General features: G+C 43.1%; 3 protein-coding genes across 3 annotated transcripts; 2 read left to right on the top strand and 1 right to left on the bottom strand.

Annotated features, from left to right (window-relative positions):
* The first annotated feature begins 3,966 nt into the window (after positions 1 to 3,966).
* On the top strand, positions 3,967 to 11,862 carry pax10 (paired box 10). The gene is made up of 8 exons (XM_086195433.1): positions 3,967 to 4,190; positions 5,022 to 5,247; positions 5,393 to 5,587; positions 7,015 to 7,097; positions 7,177 to 7,333; positions 7,665 to 7,738; positions 10,088 to 10,220; positions 10,334 to 11,862. The coding sequence occupies exons 2-8, from the start codon at positions 5,142 to 5,144 to the stop codon at positions 10,432 to 10,434; spliced, it is 849 nt and encodes a 282-aa protein (XP_086051559.1). The 5' UTR covers positions 3,967 to 4,190; positions 5,022 to 5,141; the 3' UTR covers positions 10,435 to 11,862.
* A 2,393-nt stretch (positions 11,863 to 14,255) lies between these two features.
* Positions 14,256 to 22,435, top strand: mmp25b (matrix metallopeptidase 25b). Its single transcript, XM_086195431.1, has 11 exons — positions 14,256 to 14,305; positions 14,419 to 14,510; positions 15,771 to 15,903; positions 15,981 to 16,125; positions 17,170 to 17,474; positions 17,589 to 17,768; positions 18,199 to 18,283; positions 18,441 to 18,523; positions 18,728 to 18,880; positions 19,341 to 19,631; positions 20,255 to 22,435. The coding sequence occupies exons 2-11, from the start codon at positions 14,427 to 14,429 to the stop codon at positions 20,500 to 20,502; spliced, it is 1,707 nt and encodes a 568-aa protein (XP_086051557.1). The 5' UTR covers positions 14,256 to 14,305; positions 14,419 to 14,426; the 3' UTR covers positions 20,503 to 22,435.
* Positions 22,015 to 25,872, bottom strand: LOC147239572 (carbonic anhydrase 4-like). Its single transcript, XM_086195432.1, has 9 exons — positions 25,806 to 25,872; positions 25,420 to 25,492; positions 25,294 to 25,320; positions 25,050 to 25,220; positions 24,108 to 24,256; positions 23,927 to 24,022; positions 23,746 to 23,824; positions 23,500 to 23,663; positions 22,015 to 23,398 (listed from the first exon to the last, which is right to left on the bottom strand). Exons 2-9 carry the CDS (start codon positions 25,490 to 25,492, stop codon positions 23,225 to 23,227), a joined length of 933 nt encoding a protein of 310 aa, XP_086051558.1. The 5' UTR covers positions 25,806 to 25,872; the 3' UTR covers positions 22,015 to 23,224.
* Positions 25,873 to 26,053: the final 181 nt, after the last annotated feature.

The following is a 26,053-nucleotide window of genomic DNA, read 5'->3' as shown; positions in this document are numbered from 1 at the left end:
GGTAATCCATCCCAATCACTCGCCTCCATTGTGCTGCCGCTGTTAGCAGTTTAAACTGGAGTTTCTATCCATTTGGCAAAATAGAACTGTTTGTTCCTTGCTGCGGGTGATAAACCAGTTTGACAGGTAAATGTTACAGGAAACCTGTTTGACATATAATTAAACACCAGGGTCAGAGGTCAAACAGTTTCAAAAAAATGTGTGCGTGTGTTTGCGTGTAAGCAATGATTACGCTTCTGCAGCTTCAAGCCAAAAATATTTAATTTTGATTCATTTGTGAGTTCGCCACACATTCACATCTATACGTGTTTTTTGCATGACACGGAATGTATATTCCTTCTGTCTGTCTTTAAAGCTGTCTGTCTATCTCTCTCTCTCTTTTTTTTGCTCCCTCCCTCCATCTTTTCCCTCCCTCCCTCCCTCCCTCCCTTCGTGCCCCAGGCAGTGTGTCTAGTTTCACAGAGCAATTGAAGGTGACAGGGACAGAGAGAGAGGGAGAGGGAGGGAGGGACAGAGGGAGGACACATCACAGTATCGCCTGGGGCTACACAACAGTAGAGGAAGAGCAAGAGATGGAGGGACAAAGAGAGAAGACTTGTGAAAAGTACTCATAGGGAATTCCATAAACAGGTAATGGGCAAATAAAGTTGTTCACAAAGGGTTGAAATTGGTGTGTGACACATGCAATTACCTGCAGGTGAAGTGATAACACTGACGGTGTGTGTGTGTGTTTTTGTGTGTGTGTGTGTGTGTGTGTGTGTGTGTGTGTGTGTGTGTGTGTGTGTATGTGTGTGTGTTCCTCCCTGGTCCTCTCAGTCATAATATATGAATGCATTATAGGATCCAGTCAGTAAGAGCAATTATAATGCACTCCTGTTTGTTTTTACTTTAACGTCTTGATGAATATTTGTCGTGGCATTGTAACCATGGTGACTGCCTCCACCGCCCCCCCACATACACACACATACACACACACACACACACACACACACACACACACACACATCCTTTCCTAGCCTCGTCCACCACCACCAACATCACCACCACCCCTTCCCCATCCCCCTTCAGCGCTGAAAAAGCAAGGGATGAGAGAGAGAGAGAGAGAGAGAGAGAGGGAGAGAGAGGTGACAGGAATGAACTAACAAGATGCACTAAAAAAATGCATGTCCTGGAGCTACATGAATCTTTGCAGTGAAGCACGCGCCGTCACACACCGCACACACACACACACGCGCGCACACACACACACACACATTACTACACTCAGCACATTGGGATCACATAGGTTAAGCCACATTCCAACAACTGGACCACAATAGAATGAATAATGTGAATAAAGGAAAAACAAAAGAGTAACCAGCTAGAAAACTAGCAGCGGGAATAGAAGGGTGTGTGTGTGTGTGTGTGTGTGTGTGTGTGTAGAGGGGGATAGATTCAAATTAACCAAACAGAAGCTTACTTAACTTTCCTAAACTTTCTTTCACTTTTCTGTTCGTCATAACATCATTCATTCACTCCCCTGTCATTTACTTCATTTACTTTTCAATTCTGGACAAATCACAGGATTGCAAACACAAGCCTAATTACTAAAATTCATGATGGCCCCATTCTATTTAGCGTATCACACCCATTCCGATTAGCAAGGATTCAAATCCACAAGAATGGAACCCAGCCATAAACCACACCTGTGTGTAAAAGTACGTCTAAGTGGCTCCATATTGTGCTTCTCCTTACGCAAAATATCACGACCACTTTCACTTCTTTTATCTGAGAGCTGCTTCATTTAGTTGCAGGTGACAATCTTAATGGATCAGACATGTTGCTTTCAAATTAATTAAACTTTTAAATTAGCTGCACCTTCTCCAGCTAGACGCTGCTTAGATATTTATGCCTCATGACATAATCCATATTGATGTATACTCTGAAAAGACTTTCACGTTTAATAGTACACTCTGTCCTTCAAATTTTAAGTGAAAACTGCTGAACGTGGAACTTGTGTTTTCATAGCAGTGAAGGTAAAGGATCTGCATGCTTCCCCTGCCATCCTCCTTACTCCCTTTTACCTTTGAACTTGTCAAGTCCTTTCCTTTCTCCAAGGCATGTCTCGGAGGAAAGTAACAGAGAAAGAGGGTGGAGGGTTGGGGGGGGGGGCAGAGCAATGGGGGCAGTGGAGAAAGAATAGCGGAGTATGAAAGAGAGAGGGAGCGACAGAGAGAAAGGGAGCGCAAAGTCTTGTCAACCGGAAATAAAACAAGCTGGCACCCTCCCCATCCCCAAGCCCCTACACCCACCCCAAAGTCACATACTTCCTCTTCACTCTCTCTATCTCACTCCTCTGCCTCCCTGCTTCCATCTCCCATCCCTCTCTCCCTCTCTTCTCTCCCTTCTGCTGCAAAGAGATATATTTAAACCCCGGTTTTACTCTTCACTCGCTCTTTGACTCGACCATACATACCGTCATACCTGCGTCATTACTTACACCTCGCATCCGACCTTGTTCGTGTGTGCGTGCTTGTGTATGTGTGTGTGTTTTTGTGTGTCGCTCAGGGTTTCTCTAAGGTGCTGCTTAACCTGCTTTGGGGCCAGACGATGCCTTTGTTTACTGTCCCTTAGCTTGAAGCTGAGTGTGTTAAAAGAGGAGAACAGTACCTCTGCAGTCAGAGAACAGCCTGAGATTATAACTCCGTATCAACAATGGGACAAAATGATGGAAAGGAGCGGAGATTAAAGTCAAACAAAGCATCATTTGCTCCAGAAAACAGCCTCTTGAGCTTAATGATATAAAAAAAATACTAATCATTACACTACGTTTCAAGTAGTTGGCGCTTTTAAAGGAACTCAGAGACACTTTAGAGAGAACAAAGAAAAGAAACACATTAAAAACACTGTCACTTGATCCATTCTACAATCGATATGCAGATGATCTTTTTATAATTAATATTATTGTGTAAAATTTTGTTTTATTTCTTAGCGAATAACTATTCGAGTGAATAGAGCAGAGATTCGGCATCATTCGAGGACATGAATGAGACTAATCTTATTCACTGAAGTCAGATATTGATATAGCAGCTGATTACCAAACATGTTTTACGTTACACCAGAAATACGTTTGCCCTCAACTTTTCTTATATCACCTTCTCAAATTTGATCACCAATAATGTTCATAGTTACGCAGGAATACGTCTACATATAGTTACGTGTGCGATGAATAAATCAAATTTCTGCGAAACCAAATATTCATTTCTTAATAAATATGATCTTTTCTACTTGTAATCCAACCTAAAAACGCCTCCCTGTTCAACGATGTTATATTGCTTTTTGCTCTGTTGTTCTCATGAACGTGTCAAAGCTTTATTGTGTTTTGTTATGTTCTGGGGGGGTTTTGTGTGTTTTTTTTAAACCCTTGCATCTTTTTCAGCACTGCAGGCAGAGGGATGTAATACCACAGTCCATACCAACATGATGGCAAACAAGGGATTTTAGTAAAAGAAGATTATGCACATTATTTTGTTATAATGCATTTTGTATTGTGAAACTATAAGCTGGTGTGTGTGTGTGTGTGTGTGTGTGTGTGTGTGTGTGTGTGTGTGTGTGCTAATCTATTTATCTGATTATTGAACTGTTTTGTGTGGTTTTAAGTATTTAACCAGGTATCAGTTGACTGGACTTTTAACGATACTCAACATTTATATGAGATTTAAGGCTAAAATAGAGTTCCATCATCTATTTATCATCCACTATCTCTCCATTATCTGTGCTTTATGCTTGACTCTCTCGGCCTCCCCTCCTCCTCTCGCTGGCATTAAGTTCAAACTTGACACTGATGTTGACTCACTTTGTCACCCCTCGGTGGCTCTCTCCCTCTCTCCCTCTCTCCCTCCCTCCCTCCCTCTCTCTCTCTCTCTTTCTCTTTCTCTCTCTCTCTCTCTCCATTGCTTGGAGGACAAGAGCGCCCGCAGACGCATTTCTCTCCCGAGCCCCCCTCCCTCTTTCACTCTCTCTCACCCTGTCTAACTCTCTCCATCTCTCTCCTACTCTCTCCTTTACACACACACATATACACACACACACTTATACACAGTATTGTCAACAAAGCTGGAGAACAAGGGACGTGTGGGGGGAACTAGGGAATAAAGGTCCACCGAGGAGCCTAACACACAGGACCCAGCATCATTTCACCTTGACACCTGGTAAGTTTGCCACAAAAAATATGACTTTTTTTTACAAGCAGTCTGTGCTGAGATGACTTTTTTAATAACCCGAGGCTTGTAAGAAGTTCCTAGGCCAGCAGCGGCAAAATCAGTGCCTTAATTATTTCTGGAATTTAAATGATGGCCAATTGATGTGCTGGAATAACTTCATCCGAATGACCTTTGACATCATGCTGCTGAGCTACTTTGTGAGATCCGGCTCAATATGAAGGAATGCAAGGGAAATGCAAACCTCTGCCTTGCGTTCTGACTCTCTAAAGAGACACTTTCCGAAAAATGGAAGGATTGACGATGAGCCAAGGAGGAAGAAATGCTTCTAATCACATTTATATAAGAAGATAACGCTGCCAATGTGTGCACCTTTTGTCTTGGGCTACGCATGAAGAGTTAAACGTAGGCTTTGTACAAACAGTGCTTGTAGAGTGTGTATGTGTCTTTATGCCATTTTGTGATGTCTTTTCATGCGTGTGTGTGTGTGTGTGTGTGTATGTGCGTGCGTGTGTGTGTGTTTGCATGTGTGTGTGTTTGCATGCATGCTTGGGTTCATCTGAAAAGATAGAGCTAAAAGCAAGTAGCATAATAAATGTCATGGCTTTCAGAGTGACTTCTAATGTACCATAGCTCCCCATGGTATACTAGCATACCAATGTATAACACACACACGTTACGACAGCCAACATGTAACTAACTCCATTTCTGTCTGTCATCATGAGGCTAATTCACCACAATGCCAACCATGTGTGAACTCATGCGATATGAACCCCTCCTTCTTCTCCTCTTCGCTCCTTCCACCCCCCCCCCCACCCCCAGGAGGAAGGATTGGAAGATCGAAGGAGCGAGAGAGGAGCCAAAAGTGACAGTAAACAGGGGCGGACACACACGGAATAGGACGCCGTTGTTTTTCTTCATGGTGGTTTGGACACTTGTAGTATGTATGAGAAGTTAACCATGCTGAACCTGCAGAGCGGCTCAAACTGGAGCGGGCCTAACAACTGGTACCACGACCCCACCAGTGTACAGACACAACACAGCACAGGTGAGAGGAAAACACACATTCATGCACATTCATATCCCAGTGGCTCTTGTGGTTGCTCTCATTATGACGCTGCCATCCTTAAATATGCCTGGGACTTTTCTTGACACACACACACATCTCTTTTGTCACCACCATCTCTGTCCAGTGTCTGAGGGCTGTCTGCTGGACACAGAGGGTAGCATGGGGGGAGAGGCGGGTGGAGGAGGCGCGGGCAGAGGGGGAGGAGTCCCCGTGGAGAGGGACGAGGGCGAGGAGTCTCAGCTGAGGCTGCAGCTGAAGAGGAAGCTGCAGAGGAACAGGACCAGCTTCACACAGGAGCAGATCGAGGCGCTGGAGAAAGGTCAGGCCATGCAAGCACGCACAAGCGCTCTCCTGTTGTCAGCCAATCGCTGCTCAACATGGGCATGAGCCAGAGCATGACGCAGCATATCCTGCTGCGCCTTTCCCCTGCCAACACCTTTGTTATTGGATCATGATCTTAACATCTTGTTTTTTTGTGTAGCTTCATGATAAAAGCCCCAAACCAGCTACAAAAAACAAACAGTTTTAAGCCCGATGGTTTTACCCTAACAATTTAGTTTTGTCTCCTTTCATGATCACCACACATAAAATATCCCAAAATAAACTCCACAAGTATTCTCAGAAAGGCCTCTGGCAGCACATACGGGAGATAATGCATCATTAGTGGGGTTGTATTATGCAGTAAGATCTGGATCTCCAGTGAGAGGGATCAGAAATCCACCCTTGACTGGATATGGCTGCAGCGGGCCCTTGAGCTAAATAAGGACGCAATGTCCACTGTGCAGCCGAGTGGAAATGTATCGCTGTGGTCACTTCGTGCAAATGACATTAATGAGGTACACTGACCTCAGTACGCGGCCAAGGCACAATAACAATCATGTGTTGACACAGACGCCAATTATAACCAAGCCAATTATAACAATTTGTGAGACAGGCGTAATTCATCGAGCTGTTATCTTTGTGCAATATGGATTCATCACAATCTGTTATGGCCAACCTGCCGTTTTGAATCTAGACTTTTTTTCCTTTTTTTTTGTTTTTTTTTTGTGGACATACTACTCAAACCAGTGTTGAGCTTCGTAAGTGCAGACAGTTAAAGTTTTGTTGCTCGACCTGAAACCTGAGTTCATCAGATGACTCAGGCTGTCAGTTAAAGGGTGAGGTGTATTCTGGTTTAAACGTGTCAACAATTAAAAAAGCAACCTGTCAGTAATTTGTGTCAGCTCTAAATTTACCGCAAATTAACTGATTTTACACTCGGTAAACAACAATAAAGCGCTGATATTTGGATTACCCTGTCGTTTTAAGATGCTACAAATTTATGATGAAACCCTGTAAAAAAAAATTCTCACCCTACTTTGAAATAAAGTGCTTAGGCAGCTTCTCAACTTGAATCCTTTCATTTGAACTTTCTGCATGTTCCGTAATGATAAATAATTTACTCAAAGTGCAACAGATAAATATTTCAACTATAAGGATACATCAGCTGCTTCCTGAATTTGTATATCCAGTGAATAAGATAATCAGTGTTGATATGAAACACGAAATACTCCGTGAGAATATTTGGGAAAATAATAAACGGGGCTCACTCAAATCGATTTCTAATTGATTCAAAATAAAATCTGAAAATACAGAAGGAAAAAAAAACATGTTAACAACACACCGCAAGTGTTATCTGCTCTCCAGTAGCCCTGTCATTCTCATAGCCCCTACTGTTTGTCTGACATTAGTTAATATCTTCCTCAGAGTTTGAAAGGACACATTACCCAGATGTCTTTGCAAGGGAGAGATTGGCCAATAAGATCGATTTACCTGAGGCCAGGATACAAGTAAGTTTCACCCTGACGATCAACGTGCAACAACACGCGGTCGCCTCTCTGATATCAGACGTGTTGTGTACTGTCGTAGGTGTGGTTCTCAAACCGAAGAGCCAAGTGGAGGAGGGAGGAGAAACTACGCAACCAAAGGAGGTCAGGAGGTGGAACTTCCTGTTCACAGAGCCAAGCCCCCCTGACCACTTCCTTCAACACATCTGTCTATCATCAGCAGCACGGCAGCAGTTCAGGTAACGCACACAGCCACGCACACGTTACAGTGCTCATTCATCACACGCACACACACACACACACACACACACACACACACACACACACACACACACACACACACACACATAGAAAAATATGTTTTATAATTATATGCCTCAGCTGACCTGCTGGGAAAGTGCAGGCATTAGAGTTTTTCCATTAGAGCACATTTATATTACATTTCTACAGCTAGAAGTAGCAATTCCCATCCACTGTGTACGTGCTTATCATCTGTGTGTGTGTGTGTGTGTGTGTGTGTGTGTGTGTGTGTGTGTGTGTGTGTGTGTGTGTGTGTGTGTGTGTCTCCAGGGTCCATGTTGAGTCAGGCTGAGTCGTCCCTGCCAAGCTACAGCTCCCTGTCAGTTTTCTCATCCGGAGTCCAGGTTAGACGTCGTTCATCATTCATCAGCACCTTCCAAACCGCACCGAGGCCCGTCATCATCCCCCACCTCCCCCCACCCCCACACCCCCACCCCAACCAAACCACCCACCCCCACAGACCACCTGCTGTATTACCTCCTGCTGATCCATTGGTGAAAAGGACATAAACAGATAAATACTGCAACAGATATGACTGCAGTCACTCAGCAAATGTTTTCTTCTTCTTGTGCAGCAACGTACAAAACAATAATAATCCTAATAATCATAATGACGAGGACTGTACAGTGATTTGAAGCTTTTAGTACGGTAGAAAAATTGTCTTGGATTACAGGTTATGGAATGTGACGCATCAGACCAAACAACGCAATGAAAAACAACACAGTGAATAGGAACCTAAAAAGATTTCAAGGACCTGCTTGTCAAAAAATATACATTTACGCTTAAAACTGCAAGGGATTGGCTGAATGTAATTTTCACACACGTTGTTTGAATGCATTTAAAGTCTCTCTCTCTCTCTCATAGAATCCCCCCATTGAGGTGTCAACTCTCGATTTTGAGGCCTAGATCTATTTGATTAATACAGTTGGAATTTAGAAAAAGCTGTCACACGGAGTCATGTCCTACCGTTCTAAAATGGGAAATGTAACGCAGCAGGAATCATTTGGATGTATTTTTTTTTAAAGAGATCTTTTTGTTAGAAATCAGCCTCGTGTATTTCAGCCGGCAGTGAGCGGTCTTCTCGCTGCGGGCCAACAGTGTTGAGCACCGAGCCAACGTGCAGCTGTAAATGACAAGAACATTTTGGAACTGTGGAGCTCATTATATAACCGTTAGACTCATCATACGCTGCTGTCACCGCCACATCCAGAGTTACTTCTGTCGCCTTAATGCTATTAATTAACAATTAACTAAAAGTTTCCCTCGATGTGGCTGACTCCGACGAAATGGAATGTTTCAACGGGTACAAAATTTGTAGAAGGTACACAAAAGGGAAACGTTTCCCTCACATTTCAGGGTGAAAAAGAAAGAAAAAATGCTATCAAAATCTCCAGCTATCAACTCAAAGGGGGTCAATACGCCTGGTGAATAGTTCTTGATGTGGTGCCGCCCCTTGGAGATTGTTTGCACGGTTGGATAACAAAGAAGAGAAACGCAATTGTCGCGTTATTATTCGCGCAACCGTATCAGTCGGTCAGTTTCTGGATTTCATGGTGAAACGACACCGTCGGATGAACTCAAACGTTCTCTGGGGTCAAAGGGTTTTTGACAACCTCGCTGTCTGTGAACTACACGGAAGCTGGAGACATAAAAGAGAAAAAGCAAGTGAAAAACAGTACGTTAGGACCTGGAAAAATAACTGAACCTTACAAAAGACAACAAAAATATATAAATATATACTAAATACTATTTTCAGGTCTCAGTAGAACCATGAAAGTACACACACACACACACACACACACACACACACACACACACATCTCTGAATCTATAGCGTGTTAGGTTTCGTTTTTATTACATTATCATATGGTATTATAATTATTATTATATTCTATATTTAGCTGATTCAGAGTGGCATGCAAAAGTAATTAACTCTACAATTGGGGAAAAAAAGTAGAAAAACAGTGAAATAAGTCAGCTTGTAACAGCTTGTGTAGCTCTCTCACCACAACACTCTAGCGCCTCCACCTGGTTAAATTGCTTACTGCACATGTCATACTGCTTTAATCACGGTCACAATATGACTGCATACAACATCATAAAAGATAAATGTGTGTGTGTGTGTGTGGGGGGGGGGGGGGTTCCCCAGGGGTCCTTTTGTGACTTCTGCAAAAAAAAAAAAAGGAATAGTTTCATTCCACTTTTATTTAAAGACACATTCACAAGCATGTAAATACTTTAAATCTGACACACCATCACTGATCTGACAATTAACTTTAATAGTTGTAATCACTGTTATGCTGTTTATTTGTTTTGCTTTTTTATTTTTCTGGTTATTTTCTTTTATTTTCTTGCTAATTTGATTTTGCTTCCTCCACGCAATTTCCTCAAGAAATCAATGGAATTTGCACACAAAAAACAAATGCAGATCTCTAAATATATAAACAAACATAAAGACTGACTTCACTTGACAATCAGTGAACCTGACATTTTATTTCAAAGAAATCTTAAAGAAAAAATGTACATAAATTTGTATTTTACATTTGTATTTAGGGTCAGGTTTGTGACGCCAGCTCAGACTAAATGTTTTTGAAAGCGAAGAGATATTTTTAGATAAGTGGGGTTTATATGGAGTTGACCAAACTAACCTATGTCTCTCCTCTCTTTCTTCCTCCACCTCTCCCTCCTCCCAGTCTATTCCTCCACAGTCAGCTTCCTCTTACTCCTGCATGTTACCTCCGTCCCCGTCTGCCCCGCGCAGCTTTGACTCCTCAGCATATTCCTCCCCTCATCTGCAGACTCCGCCCTCAGCCAACTCCAACACCGGTGAGTTTACTCAGATCTTTCACTGTACCGTCTGACTCATACTTGGTTAATGAAGCTCTGTAAATTCAGAATGACTCACCCGACCCATCTTTACGTCTCCTTTTTCTCCTCAGGGCTCATATCGCCTGGTGTTTCAGTGCCCGTGCAGGTTCCAGGAGGTGAGCAGCAGAGCATGAGTCAGAACCTGGGTCAGTACTGGGCCAGATTACAGTGAACAATGGCTGCATAACCAACATAAGAAAAAAGAAGGAAAACAAGGGCATGTTATTTAAAAAAAAAAAAAAAAAGTGTTGATGAGGATCTAAGGAAGCACAGGACTGAGCTGTAGAGGGGTCCAGATAAGTTGCAGACCCTGATATGCATTAAATGTTTACAAATTCAGCCAAGAGCAGCTTTGGTTGCACTTGACAGTACTCTAGTCATACTGGTATTTGCTTAGTATTACGTGTCAGCCATAGCGCTGGGGTCAGGATTAGAAATACAATCAGTTTTACATTTGTTTAGGATTAAAATAGAGTTAGGACGAGGGACAGGGAGAAGTCTGGTAGACTGCAGATGTTACGCTTTAAAAGTTTTGACACATTTTATGACCGATTGCTCATGAAAAGCTGATGATCATACAAAAAGAAAAAAGAATCAAAAAATGTGAATATATAGAAATGGATTCAGGAGAAGGAGCTCCAGATTAACCTCAACACACACTCACACACACAAGCACAGGCAGCTTTATGAACTGTACCTCGACAATTTAATTTTTCCCTTATTATGGCGATCCAGTGTTACTAAGTAAATGCCAGCAAATGTCAGTATTGTGAAGTGTAACCACAGTTTCGGTGATTATGTGAAGCTTGTTCCCTATAAGCTGTGTGAGACTGTAAACTACTGTGAAGATTTCAGACCTGCGTGATAGGCAATCACTTTTACTAAAACTGAAACATTTACCATAGAGCGTGTAAAAATCCTTCCTTCCCCGCCAGCGAACGTTCCACTGAGACTGCATATTTTTGTACAGACATCTGTGTATGATGAAGATAACTGTGGTATATTGTTATTGGAGGGAAGAATGTAGCGCACCCTCGAAGCACAAATTTAAGCAGGATTCACTGTATCACCGTATGGTCTGACGTGTGGCGAAAAATACAAATATTGCAGGTATTTTCTCAGCTCCATCAACAACGACGACGACACAAAAGTTCCAACCGAATCAGCCGCGATTTCACAGATTAAACGTATCCAGCTCTTGACAATCATCGTTTTATAAGCTGCCTGCAAGCACTTCCGAGTCTGACAATCAAAGGTGGAGGTTGAGGGGAGAAAACTTATCGTCATCAACTGTGCATGAGAGAAATAAGCCGCCAGACAATCAGCTACGTGGAGAAATGAATCAAGTATTGTACAAAACTGTTAACCTGCAGAGAGTTTCAACCTCTGCTCACTTTCCTCTGGTTTTGTTGATGCATCTCAGTTTCAACTCCTACGAAATGTCTTTATTTATTTGTCTTTTCACTCGTTTGGCACAAGTCCTCAGTGTCGTTTCTGTTGTCGTGTGTGTTGTGTTAGTACTGTATAGCAACCAAGAGTCAACCTTTTTTTGTGAAGGCCTTGGATCCCTTTAAAGAAAATAAAACTTGTGTGTAATGTATATTGACTCAGAGGTTTTCATTCACGATGTCATATCATATTTTACTCATCACTGGGATGCAAAATGAAAGAGGGTTAACAGTTCAACGATCTGATGAATATTAATGTTTGATGGTATGGTTGTGATTTTCTTTTTTAAATATAAAACCTTCACGGTTACAAATATAAACACGTTTTTTTTCCAATTCTATCCAATATAAAGTAGTCTAATAATGCTTTTGTGAGACAAGTTTACTTCAAGTCGTTTTAATCTTCTTAAAAGATCATTTCGATTGTGATGTTAGCAAATGTAAATTCTACCACAAGGGGGCAGTATATCACCACATCTGCCCAGGATTTGTTTTACATGATTGCCAATCAGAGTCAGAGCCCGTAAATAATGTGTCTACTGCACAAGCAGTTAAACCATTTCCCAGTCGTGGGCCCTCACAAGGAAAATACTACTGTAGAATTCTAATACAGAGTGTAATGCGTGATAAGGAAAAAACTGAAGAGGAGGACAAAAGAAGTGAAAGTGTGATGAAAATGTCCTCTCTATGCCTCAGTTATGAAATATATCTTGGCCCTTTGATGGACTGGTGACCCCCCCCCCCCCCCCACACACACACACACACACACTTGATGGATGTGTTCTAAACACACAACACTATTGTTCTACAGTCTCCTTCTACTGACAGACGCCACCTAGTGGCCACTGTATTTATGAAAAGAGGAAATCAGACATGTCAGCATAGAGTGAAGGAGCTGGTGTCAGGAGTCAGCTGGAGAGGAAAACAGCTGATTCTTGGTGGGTGAGACCACTGTTCGAACTTAGTTCACAACCATCCCTGAGTCAAGATTTTGTGTTTGAAATCCACGACTGACACCAAACATTTTGCATCTTTTCCCTCTGCCTGAATTAACCAAGCCCGTGCCAATGAGTCACATCCGATGGTTGCATCTTGTTTGGTCAAGCGGACAAATGTCTGTTCTGTTTGTTTGATGTAAAGATGGAGACACATCGATGAAGACGACCAAGACATGTTCACAACACAGTTAAATCCAGCCAAACGACATCGGAGCACCTATCACCCTCACCAACGCAGCCAAACACTAAAAGGTGAATTTTCCAGTGGCGTAGCGACATGAGGTGGACATGACTGGAAACTGGCCGATCATTAGCCGGACAGCGTCTGGAGCTAATGGCATGACTCACTGGAGCCCCAGAGGATGCGGGAGAAATTAAAGATGGGAGAGAAAGAGGAGGAAGCTATGGAGAGGGGAGGGGGAAGGAGGGGGAAAGATAACACCGGTGATGCTTTGCAGAGAGAATAAACACACGCACACACGCACACACACACACACACACACACACACACACACACACACACACACACACCCCATGGGGCTCTAAGAATGCTCTGTGAGATGCCGCGGCACTCCAGCTTAATGCAGCGTCATCAGTTTCTCTCAAAGGAGTTCCTGGTGTTGAACGGCACCAACAACGATCATCTCACGGATGTGGAGGAGACGCAGTTAAAGATGCCGTAGTTTTCTGGGTGAAGTGAAATTATGAATTGAAAATTGTTACAATGAATTTTTTTTTCCATCCATCCATCGTCATCTTCCGTTTATTCCTACACATTAAGGGTCGCGGGGGGGATGGAGCCTATCCCAGCGTCAACGGGCGAGAGGCGGGGTCCACCCTGGACAGGTCGCCAGTCCATCGCAGGGCCAACATAGAGAGACAAACAACCATTCACACTTACAGTCAATTTAGAGTATCAATCAGCCTCGTCCCCTCTTGATGTCTTTGGACTGTGGGAGGAAGCTGGAGTACCAGAGAGAACCCACACAGGAACAGGGAGAACATGCAGACTCCACACAGAAAGATCCCGTGCCCAAGCCGGGACTCGAAACCGCTGTGAGGCCACAGTGCTGACCACTGCACCACCGTGCAGCCACATTTATTTTTTTAACACTTGAAATTTAAAATAAGTTGTTGGGGTTTATTTTTTTTAGTGTGAACAGAAAAAAAAATTAACATTATTTTCAGGGGTAGATTTTTCAAACTAATTGCGATTATTAGGACATAATATGTAACACAATAAAATGCTCCTGTTTCCAGAGAGTTCCCAAAGTTGCTTGAAAAAAAGAGAGAGAGAGAGAGAGAGAGAGAGAGAGAGAGAGAGAGAGAGAGAGATCTCCTTGCTAAATACCGCATCGGTGCACTTTTGCAAGTTTGCGCATGTTTACGCGCGCGTGGGATGGGGAAGTGTCACGATGTAAGCATCAGGATCTCGACGTGACACCCCGACGTGCTCTGGGGGGCGTGGGCGCGCGTGGGCGGCGGCGGGGGGGGGGGGGTATCTCGGAAGGAGGGAGGGTCAGAACTGGAGATGAGCGATCGATCAGCCCAACCTAGTCTCCAGAGAGCAGACCGAGGCTTCAGGCTGAAAACAACGGTGAGCTTTGTTCCCGTTATAACGGATGTTGCGAAATAAAAATATTAGTAATTAGCATTTTCTATTGAAATTATATAGTGTTTTTTTTTTTCCCCCTCCAAATTATTATTCAGCAACTGGAATGGAGCTAAGTCTGGTGCTGTGGATCGTTTTGACCCTAGCAGCAAGCACATCAGCGGAGCCTGACAAGTACAGCAGAGCGGTGGTGAGTCCAGTTACACTGATAAATATCATTTTACACAGTGTTTAGAGAGTTAGAGTCAACTTTATTGCCATTGCACGTACAACTAAATGCACTTGACCAGTGTGCAAACTAGCAAACTTCTGCTAAACATATTTAAATTTAGGATTGGGATGTAAGCTGACAAAAAGAAACGAATATGAATACAGATTTACGAAATACGTACTGAGTTGCATCCTCTCTCCTAGACTAGAACTGTGCACTACACATTCAAACAGTAGCAAATGGAACGGTTAGTGATGAGTCTTGCTCAGGGATGTCAAACTCATGAGTCAGGTCTGGTGTTATTTTCTTTTACGAGCATTTCTCCATCTTTTTCTTATTGTAGTTTTGTTGAGTAAAAGAGTTCTCTGTTAAAAACCGAGGTTTACAATCCTCTTTAAGCCAATTTAGTAATAGATATTAATCTACCGTATGACCGTAGTTTTTGGGTTTTTCTTTTTCAACACGAGTTCTCTTCGTCACCTGTAAATCATGAACAGCAACACAACATCTAGAATGTCCACTGCACATACAAAAATACCCGAAACAACATAAATGCAGCTTAATTCCAGTGACAAAGCATTTATCTTCACTCTAAGTCATCATTTTTACTGTGGGATGCTGCTGGATTTTTTTTTTTAAAATTTTTTAGCTCCAGATGCACAAGAATATATCTATAAAAATATAATCAGAACTGGAAATAAGGTTGAGATTTTTTTTTTTTTTTTTTTGCAACCGTTTGTAGGGCAATTCTGGAGGAAGGGTGTGTTTCGAAACTGCTCTTGTTTTGACAGAGATGCTCAACAGAAACACAACCACAACAGAGGGATCTGTTCATGTCACCTGCAGCCTGACTGCTATTGAGTTAGCGTGACAGCAGAAGCATAGATTTGCTCTGTGAGGGCCCGACTGGTGGGGATCAAATACACGTGTGACAGGCCTCCAGTGTGAGGTTCGTGTACGCGATGGTGGGAGGAATTTGGGAGGGAACTGGCACTTCTTCTGCCACTAGAGGGCATCACCTATGGCCAGTCTAACTTTAAACACTTGTCCACTAACAAAGGCTTGCCCTCCTGTCTAAATTCTTGCTTGTGTTGTACGTGGCTTTGGACAAAAGCATCTGCCAAATGCAACTGTAGAATTGTAGAATTGCAGAACAAGCACGTTGAAGTTGGGTGTGTGTGTGTGTGGGGGGGGGCACTATTGCACATTTCCTTTGCTATATATCTTTACTTTCTTCAGGATTGGTTGAGCCGCTATGGCTACCTCGCACCACCTGACCCTCGTACGAGCAAGCTGCAGACTAAGGAGGGGATGGAGAGAGCCATTCGTGTCATGCAGAGATTCGGCGGCGTCCAGGAAACTGGAGTGCTCGGTACAAATCACATGGGATCCATTGAGCTAATCTATCCCTGATGGGTCAGACGTCTTATGTATCCACATCTCTTCCAGACAGTGAAACTCTCAAACTCATGTCCACACCGCGATGCTCTCTTCCGGATATCGTCGGAAGTGAGGACAGGCTGAAAAAGAGGAGGAGGAGGAAAAGATATGCGCTGTCAGGTCTGAAGTGGCACAAGACAGATCTCACATGGAGGTATGTTTCCTGTAATGCTACATTGTGGTTTCATGACATGTGACTTAAAGCTTTGACAGCATTTGTCCATATAAGGAGAGGAAGTATTAATGGGGAAGCGGTATTTGTCCTCTCTCAGTCACCCAAGCTCATGAATCTGCCTCAATCTTGAATCTGTCACTGAAGTTCTGTAGGCTCAGTATCAGTTCTTGTTTTTAATTCATTATTGAAAAATATGTCACAATGCTATGAGAGGACGGCTCTTTCAACAGATCTAATATCTTAATTAATACAACACACAAATGTTAATCTTTGGATTTGGAAAACTATCTCGTTACACAAAGAAACCACACAAACCAACCCGGGAAGATAAATACACTTATTTTGAAAATGGCGGCTAAGGTCTGATAGGAATCCATATTTTCGGAATATCATTTTCATCCACTGATCAATCAGTTAGCAAGGAAGGTCCCCACATCCTTGGCTCAAATTACCCACAAGCTCGAGTGACGTGTTTAACGTTCTACGAAGGAACATTCTGGAATCTGTTGCCTCGAAAAAGCCCCCAAATCATCTTTAGGGTGTTGCAGTGAAGACATTTTGTCTGAGCAAACATTTAACCAGAAGGAACATTTGTGATAATGATCATCATAAAAATGTTCTTTATATTTAAAGGCATCATGTGATACTTGAGGTAACCTCAGCCAAGGTTGTGGGAATGTTCCCGCGATGCTACACGGTTGTCTGAGCTGAGATTGTTCGAGCAAGGCCACAAAACTTCGTTCATTGTTTTTAAAGCTCGCTGTCCTGCTTTGATACACAAAAATTTGGAGAACATGAACACGTTTTGTTGCAGGAGAGATTTTCAGAACGCGATGGTCCAAAGCAGCGAGTCCGCAGCTCAGTATCTGGCACGTCGTCACTCAACTGTCCTTCCCATTTCCTTTCTCTCTTCACCATCCGAGAAAGGCTTAAAACGCCCCCCCCCCCCAGAAAAAAGGAAATTAAAATATTAATGATGAGATTTAATAGATATTGTTTTAAAAGTTAATGTGCTCCTTGCAGTGTCCACAGCTACCCGTCGCCCTCTCTCTCACCCGGCTTGCATTCCAACATGGTGGACAGTATTCTGACTCAGGCCTTCAAAGCCTGGAGTGACGCCGCTCCCTTAACTTTCCGCCAGCTCCCGAGCAGCAGCAGGGGCGCAGCGACCGGAGGCGACATCAAAGTGTCTTTTCCCCGACTGCTGCACGATGACGGCTACCCTTTTGATGGACAGGGTGGTACCCTGGCCCACGCCTTCTTCCCCGGCAGAGACGACGTGGCGGGAGACACACACTTTGATGATCACGAGAGATGGAGCGTTGGAGGTTGTTTTTTTTGTTGTTGTTGTTTTGCATCGTTGTGTTTTGCAACACGTGTCATGATGTCATCTAATTCATCGAACTTAACTTCGTCATTCGTGTGACCTCTCACTTCCTCAGGCGACAGCAGCACTACGGACTTGTTCACAGTGGCGGTGCACGAGTTCGGCCACGCCCTAGGCCTGTCCCACTCCTCCTCCGACCCCTCCATTATGAGGCCATACTACCAGGGTCCTGTGGGACCAATTACCACCTTCCAGTTGGCCATGGACGACAGAGTGGCGATTCAGCAGCTCTACGGTATGCGACGCTCTTCCATGGCTCTTCTTCTTCTTAAATAATTTAGGTTCAAAATAGTTCTCAATGACCATGGGGGCTTGTAGCAGAATCAGGCTTGGTAATGTCCCACAAAAATGGAGAAGACGTTTTTGTAAAAATGTAAAATTCAAGGTTTATTTTAATTTGTAGTTGTATTTGTTCACATCCTGATGAGTGTGAACATTTACTCCACCGCTACTGAATAAAGATGTCACAAATTTCCAGTGTAAAAAAAAAATGTACGAACGCACAACTGCACAGCTGTGTTCCATACAGATGTTGTCATGGTTATGATCTACTTCCTCTTTCACATCATGTATGTCAATCTCGCCTCACCACAGAGAAGAGCATAGATTGCGTTCTTTTTCTCATCCTGTCATAATTTTGTTTCATCATCAACTTCCTGTTGCAGGGGTGAACCATGGCGGGTCAGCGGGTGGTGTCGATCCAGTCGTCCCACAACTGCCCACTCCACCTCCACCGAGACCAACGAAGCCGTAAGTTCAGCGATGAGGCTGCTGACCGGAAAATCAGTGCTTGGAAAGCCGCAAGAACGCTCGTTTCACACTGAGATTTCAGTTTCATTGCACCCTCTTGTGGATTTCTATCTAACTACATTCTGTTCAAACTTGTGTCAACACGTCTCCTGCCCAGGTCAGACCCCTCGGTCCAGGACCGCTGTCAGGGAGGCTTCGACGCTGTGGCCAATGTAAGAGGAGAGGTCTTCTTTTTCAAAGGTGAGGAGAAGATAATCATCCAGAAAGTAAAATAATCATGTGGACATTTTGATTTTTTTTTTAATGAGTTTATTCCAAAAAAATTCAAAGTTTTAGTTGTCTGTATTTCTTCAGGGTCTTCTCAAATCGCAGGTATTTTCTTTTGAAACGCAGCCCCGATCATCCTCCTCCTCATCATCTGTGTTGTGTCACCTTCTCACACAGGTGCTCATTTCTGGAGGACCATGAAAGATGGATCCCTGAACTCCCTGAATCCAGCCAGGATCAAAAACTTCTGGATAGGCCTTCCACCGGGAACCGACAAGATTGACGCTGTGTACGAGAGGAAGAGCGACAACCGCATCATCTTCTTCATTGGTGAGGGACATGATCCTGCTCTGAACGACGGCTGTGGTGTGAATGTCAGTCGTGATTCAAGTCAAATGTGTGATACTTCACACAAAAGGTGTATTTTACCTTTCAAGTTCTCTCTAAAAGGTTCCTCCAGCACACAAAAACATTCTTTTCACCGCTGCGTCACTTCTTCGTGAATCCAGAATGCAGAAAGAGCCAGCAACTCATATTTAGCTTGAAGCTAATAGTGCCTCATGGCCGCCAGCAATCCACAGGCAAAGCAAAAGTGTCCAGAAATGTCTGTTTACAAACTCTCGAGTGTATCATCAGGTATAATCCACATCTGCTATATCCAAATGTATGCCCAGCAATAAAAACACACCTAAATTTGAGCCAAAGCTAACCGTGAACGCTGAAGTTTGAACCCGTCCTTGTGTGAAGCTGCACAACTAAATCTTGAAATGTTTTCATGTTCCTCCGTCAGGATCTCAGTACGTCATCTTCAAAGACACGGTGGCTAATGGCGGTCCCCGCCCCCTCTCCGATTGGGGAATGACGAGAAAGAATGGGGCGCCAGTCGATAAAGTGGACGCAGCGTTCATCTGGGCTCATAATGGCAAGACCTACCTGTTCAGCGGCGGAGAGTTCTGGAGGTTTGACGAGACCCAGAAAGACCAGCGAGTGATCAGGCAGCCTGAGTCGGGCTATCCACGGGACAACGGCCTATGGAAGGGAGTGCCCGCTGACATGGATGACATCATCAGCTGGAAAGAAGGTAACATAGTTACGTAGATAAGGATGGGAAGTGATAACAGAAGTAGACAAGATAAAGACGACTGCGGATGGCGATGACGAGTCAGCAGTCATGGAAGGTATGAAGAGAAGACAGAGAACTGATCTGTCAAGATAGAATGTTTACACACCATGGATGCAATATCACCCTGCTGTGTAAACACATTCAAAACCACAAACCAGTAAATAAACAGTGACGGATGCAGCAAATGAAAATCAAGCAAAGTCATCTCTGACTTTGGTACACAGAACACATCTGTAATCAGTGACCAGGATTTCACGCTCTAGGTGACATTTGATTGTTTGTCGGCAGGATTTAGGAAAAAACTATGGGTCTGATTAGTAACAAATTTGGTCGAGGGGACGAAGGAAAATCCTATTTACTTTGTGGTTGGATCAGTAATAGCGCCACCTGGTGGGAACTGGAAATATTAGGGTTATTCATTCTAACATCCAGTCTGTAAATAATGTCCAGCAGGGATGAATCACCACATCAAACCGGTCAGATGCTGTGAATGTAAAAACTTGGCTGCTAAAGTTGTAATTTAGCACATCTGTCTTGTAGTCGATAACAGTTTGACGTGTGTCGCTGGTGCCCCTCCGTAGGCGACACCTATTTCTTCAAGAACAACCACTACTGGGTGCTGAAGAGCGGAGGACTCTACCAAGACATGGTCACTCCTCGATCCATCGCCACAGATTGGCTGAGGTGTCCGCCTCCTCCCGTCACTCCCACAAAGTCAGACCCAAAAGAATGCAGCTGCATTTTGCGAGGATCATCTTCAACCCTAAAAGGCAGCTGGCTCCTCCTGATATCTGTTTTAGTGGGAATTCATGAGTTTGTTAGAAAGTAGAAACCTGGGTCAAGAGTCCGAACCGAGAGGCTTTAGAAGGGTTTTGAACAATTTCAACAGAAGTTATTTTACAGCTTTTTATTTATGTCATTTGAATTCACAGGCTAGTTTCACAAACAGCCTCGTTTTAGTTCTGGTCCTACGCTGTTAAGGAGGTTTTGTTTTCTGAGCCTTGGTGACGGGGTGTGGTACGAGCCAAAGTAAGAGTCAGTTCAACTATGGCGCAGAGTAGTCATAGCACCACCTGGTGGCGACAAGACGCGACGTGTTTTTATTGGTGCACCTTGATTAACCCCTTTTGACTGGATCAACCGGATCCATTTCAGACTTGAGCAGAGATCTAGCAGACGTTGGTGATGCGTTCATGTGAAGAGTGAGGTTGTTTACCATGGCGAGGGAGTTATTTTGGACTCCACATGGTCAGATCTTTTGTGACTGATGCGTCTGTAATCTAAAGTAAAGTCTTAGTCATAGCACCCCTAGTGGTCAGAGGAAGTAATCCTGATGTTACTCGTATTTCATTGACATCAAAATTACGCTACGACACACGGAAACGTGATAAAGAGAAAGTGTGTGTGTTCTGCAGCACCACCGAAATATCCAAATATCACGTTTCACCTCCCTCTCGTTTACGGGAGCAGCCTCACACTCCGCCGTGTGTGTGTATGTGTATGTGTGTGTGTGTCTGCTCATCATTGTTTGCAGCTTTAATCAGGGCACAAGGTGGCCTGTGTTCCCTTTGTGTTTTCGGATTTCCTCATTTGTTAGTGAATTATCTGGAATGCCGGTGGGCTCAAAACAAAATTGTATTTTTTTTTAATGTAGTTCGTCTTTTTCCCTTGGACGCTTTCTTGAATTTCCCAGTCACTTAGTGAATAATTATCAGAGTGTTTTGTAACCTGTGAGAAGGCGAGGTTGGGTGTCCTGTCTCCACCCTGTTACTGAGTGTCATCCTCCTTTCTTCTCAAGTGACGATTAGATTACACAGCAAAACCCTTGTATTGGAGAATATGAGGGAATTCGACACCGACATCGAGCTCTCTGGCTCGTTCTCTGAATGAAGACTTACTCAGGCAGCATACTTAAAATAGGTTACATGACCCAAGAGACAGGACATACATCTATGAATTCACTGTATGAGTTTTTTTTTTGGGGGGGGGGGGGAGTATATGTTTGTTCTCCAAACATTCTCAATATCAACTTTGTAAAATGGTCTTTGATTTTTGAGTTTGATGGCAGATTTAAAGTGTTTGATTTATTGAAATGTGCTTCTCATTGTTAGCTTAACACTTCATTCTGCTGTGACTGCAGGTTGTAGCACAGGTTAGACCTCAGAATGGTATGTTAATGAGAGTGGAACCCGCAGCTGTGACCTCGCAGTGGAAGCGCAAATTAAACGGTGGAGGAAGAGAATCCTGTCAGGGTTGTTAACACGATGGTTGACTTTTCCACTCTAAGACATTTTCACACTCCTCTTACATCACCCCATATCAACACAAGTCAGTGCAAAACTTGAGTTTAGTCACGGTTTTTATTTAGTTAGTTCACTTCAAAGGTCTTTTCCTTTTTTTTACACTTGTCCTTAATATACCTGGTTAACAAATCAATCTTTGGTTCATGACATTTTCAAGACATACAAGGATATTTGCACAGGAATATTTATTCAGATCCTGGCGAGGACTTTGTTCTGGAGGGCTGTAAATGAAACAGGTCATTTACAAAAAGGAATAATGTATCTCTGCCAAAGCACAGCCTCTTTAATAAATATTGCAAGCTTTTGTGCATTATGTTTTTGTAAATATCACAGTATTGTCAGGTCTAACTGGCTGGCTCAGTTTAAGTTCGTGCAACAATAGAAGATGAATTCAACACCATTACACAACGCCAACTTCAAATTTGTGTTGGTTTCCGCCGTTGCTCTCAAAAAAGAAAACGATCGCTGAAGTCAAGAGGATGACAACAAATGGCTTTGGAGACATCGGACAAGAAGTCCGTTGTGTTAGATGTGTAAGTGCAACACCGGGCGGAATACAAAAATGATGCAACAATTGACATTAATTTAAAGTGACAGCACACGTTTAAGTGCTGAGTTGTCAACACTACGTTTACATCTAGGTGGCAGGGAAAGATAAACTAAGTTTATTCAAGCTACAAATTTCAGCAATAAGACTAAAAACACAAATTACCTTCCTCTGCGTCAACTAGTGTGAGATACTTCTGTTTTAACTCGACATACTACAACAATAGGACCTCAATGTAGAACACTGTCGATTTGACCGGCTGAAATACTGTTACAAGTACAGTTTTTCAGTAAAACTGGTGCAAGTACATTTATTGCAAAGAGATGCAGGCATATTTTAACTGTCGCCTTTACAGATACATTCTTCAGAGTCTGTCATTCCCCTGAGAAAGATAAAAGACAACCAGTGCAGACAATGATCCAGTATGAACTGCTGATACCAGGTTTAACATTTATGGCTACGGGTACACGGGTTAGTAGTAGATGATCACAGTTATCATGGTGTTACTGTTCCGTTCTGCATCACGTTGCCAGACGGAAGTGTTGTAATATACTGCATTTAATGATGCGCCGATGTCTGGCATAGAAAAATATACCTTTAGAGTTAAAAGTCTTAGATCATGTAACATAAGGGGATGAAAGGCAGGCAGATTTTTATCAGCAAAACTTGCTGGGACACCAACACCCCCTGCCCTTGCCTTCCTAGTTCCTCCACAGCATAGAGCTGAGCGCCATCAGGCCGAGTGAGTAGCAGATTTTTGAGGAGCTGGAGGCCTGGGTGGTGACGCTCTGGGCTTTCTGGATGTTCCTGTAGACGTCGACCATCAAAGCACTCGAACTATTGCCCACGTGCAGCATCGTGCTGAAGTGGTCAATCTGAAGAGAGCAGGCGGTGAGTGAGTCAGTTGTGAGGCGGGATACTTTGTTTTGGCTGTAATTCCCCCACCCCCACGCCCTTCCCTCCATTAAAAACTCACCAAATCTCTGCTGACTTTCACCTTATCCTTAAACACAGTCCAAACCACAACTTCATTGCAAGTGGGGGTGGTCAAAGAGCCGTAGTAGCGATAATACTTGGTACGATCCACTCCAGCCAGGAGGTCATCCAGGGAGATCTGAGAATTCATGTCAACCATGGTTCCTGAGGACAGAAAGACGATCTCCGTACAAACTGACGACAGCGACTCAAACACCGTGGTTGTGTTAATGGACGGCCATGTTACCTGCTTCCTTGATGTTGGCCAGGTAGGACGTCAGTTCCTTCCAGCTTTCCGGTTGCCCAGTTTCATCGCCGTCCATCTCCTAGAAGATGCACACGCATTAACCCTTAAATCATACATCGAGAACATAAGCACGATGCTCATAATATTTTTGTGGTGAACAAGTGCGAGCACAGTTTCTGACCTCAATGAGGAAACCAAGAGCAGCGAGTCCTTCACTGTCTTCGAAGGCTTTGGTCACGTTCCCGTTATAGGATTCCTTCATGTTAACGATGTGAAGCTACAGGAGCCAGGTAAAGCAAACACACACTTTAAAGAGATCAGACATTGAGCCTGTTCAACATACAACAGGAAGTGAAGCTTACCTCCATGGGATAGCGCTTTCCATTCACTGTGTGCTCAGAGCCCGGGTTCGAAGTACCGTTACCCCAGTGCAAGTGGAACTGGATGCTGTCGTAAGTTTCCGACAGGTCGCCTCCTGACACTTTCACACCACTGGCTAGGAGAACTTTGACTGGAAGAAAAAAGGAAAATAGGGTTGTTTTTTAAAAAAAACAAAAAAACAAAAAAACTGAAGACCACAAACTGAAGTACGATCCTGAAAATCCCCCAAGAGATAAAAATCCTTCACACAACTTCCTGGTAAAATTACACCAGATACCTTTCACAGTTCAGATACTGTCATCGTCTTCCTCATATTGTGAAAAGTAAAACGCATCGCTCAGGATTTCCCACTAATGTAGTAGTCGGTTTATATGGAAATTACTTCTGTTAAAATTTTTTTTTAAAAAAACCTGTAAAGAAGCTGTTTATGTTCTTGACCAAAACAAGAATAAATGAGTTCATTATCTTAAATAAATATGCAGAAGTCGAGTAAGGCAACTTAAGCCTCACCCATCCTGAAAAAAAAAAGTTATGTAGAACAGACACTTCAATCATGCCACACCTCAACCAAGTTTGTTGAGGATATCCTTTTTTTTTTTAACATAAGCTGGGCGGGGGTCACATTCAAAAGAACTCAAAAATTGCATTCAATATATATTTAAAATCAACCGCAGCGACGCATTCAGACTCCGCACAACAACAACAACAAATAAAGAATGACTCAAAAATAGAGTTTTGAACCTAAAATAACTAACTAGTTGTTCTACTTTCAGGATGAAAATATACAGGAAACGATTTAACAGTACTATTTGGTGTAAGAATCAAAATTACCAAAAATAAGTTAGTCACCAAAAAAGTTTAAAACAAAACAAAAACCAACAACAAACAAAAACCTGATCCACGGTTTGTGTGTCCGTCCTCACCTGTCTTGCCAGTGTTGGTTATCTTGGTCAGAGTGGATTTGTCGTTGTATTTTTGGAAGGAAAAAGCAGTCAGGTTGGAGTTCGGTTCGGCAGCTGATGAGACGATGTTGATGGGGGACTGGCGAGTGCCGTTGCAGTACAGCGGAGCGATTTCAGGCCATTTGTTGTCATCTGTGAACACAAGCTGGAGGTGAGTCTTCTGAGGCGTAGGAGGATCGTTCTAGAGGAGAGAACCGGTACTCACCGCAGCTGGGTTCATCGTAACACCACGCTGGAGGAGGAGGAGGAGAGCGTTTATTAATAATAGTGGGTGTTAGCAGAAAGAGTTCCCAACAAATGATGTTTTAAAGAAAAGACATCTAAAACAAACCAATGGTATCTGAGGCGCAGAAGACCTTTGGTACGAGGACGCACGCAGCAAACACCGCTACAAACAACTTCATCTGGGGGAGAAAAAAAAATACTCAACGAGGTGTTCACAAAAAAATCCTTATTTTCTAGATTTACTCGCTATGAATTCGCCTAACAACTAAAAAAAAAAACATTAAATTTACTCAACCTTCAATTATTAGTAGCGGATTTCTATTTGCACCTGTTGCTGATTAATTAATTAACCGGAAGAGAACACTCTTCAAATTAAAAGTAAACTCTTTTTTTTTTTTATCCCCCCAACAGAATTTGACTTTAAAAATCCTTTAAGGGAATTTTAAAACGCAGTTTCTACTACTTCAAAATAAACCGGTCTTGGTTTCTTACCTTTGACGCACCTGTCCGTCCTCCAGTCTGTTAACAGTTGCAGAGCCTCATTTCCCTCGTTTTATTGGTCGCACCCTTAAAAAAAAAACGCCTCTATTTGATATACGAGAGCGCACGCGCGCGCGCGCACACACACACACACACACACACACAGGTCGATAGATGCGCAGGCGAATTCCTGGGATTTGTCAAGTCATCTTAAAAAAAAAAAAAAAAAGCAGCTAGAAGATTGCCAGCGTTTAACAGTG

Source organism: Aulostomus chinensis, chromosome 23 (assembly GCF_037954235.1).
Source record: "Aulostomus chinensis isolate RoL2024-O1b breed Wild chromosome 23, RoL_Achi_v1.0, whole genome shotgun sequence".
NCBI classification, from domain to species: domain Eukaryota; kingdom Metazoa; phylum Chordata; class Actinopteri; order Syngnathiformes; family Aulostomidae; genus Aulostomus; species Aulostomus chinensis.
Note: the sequence above shows the minus strand (reverse complement) of the source record. Positions and strands in the feature narration are given on the sequence as shown.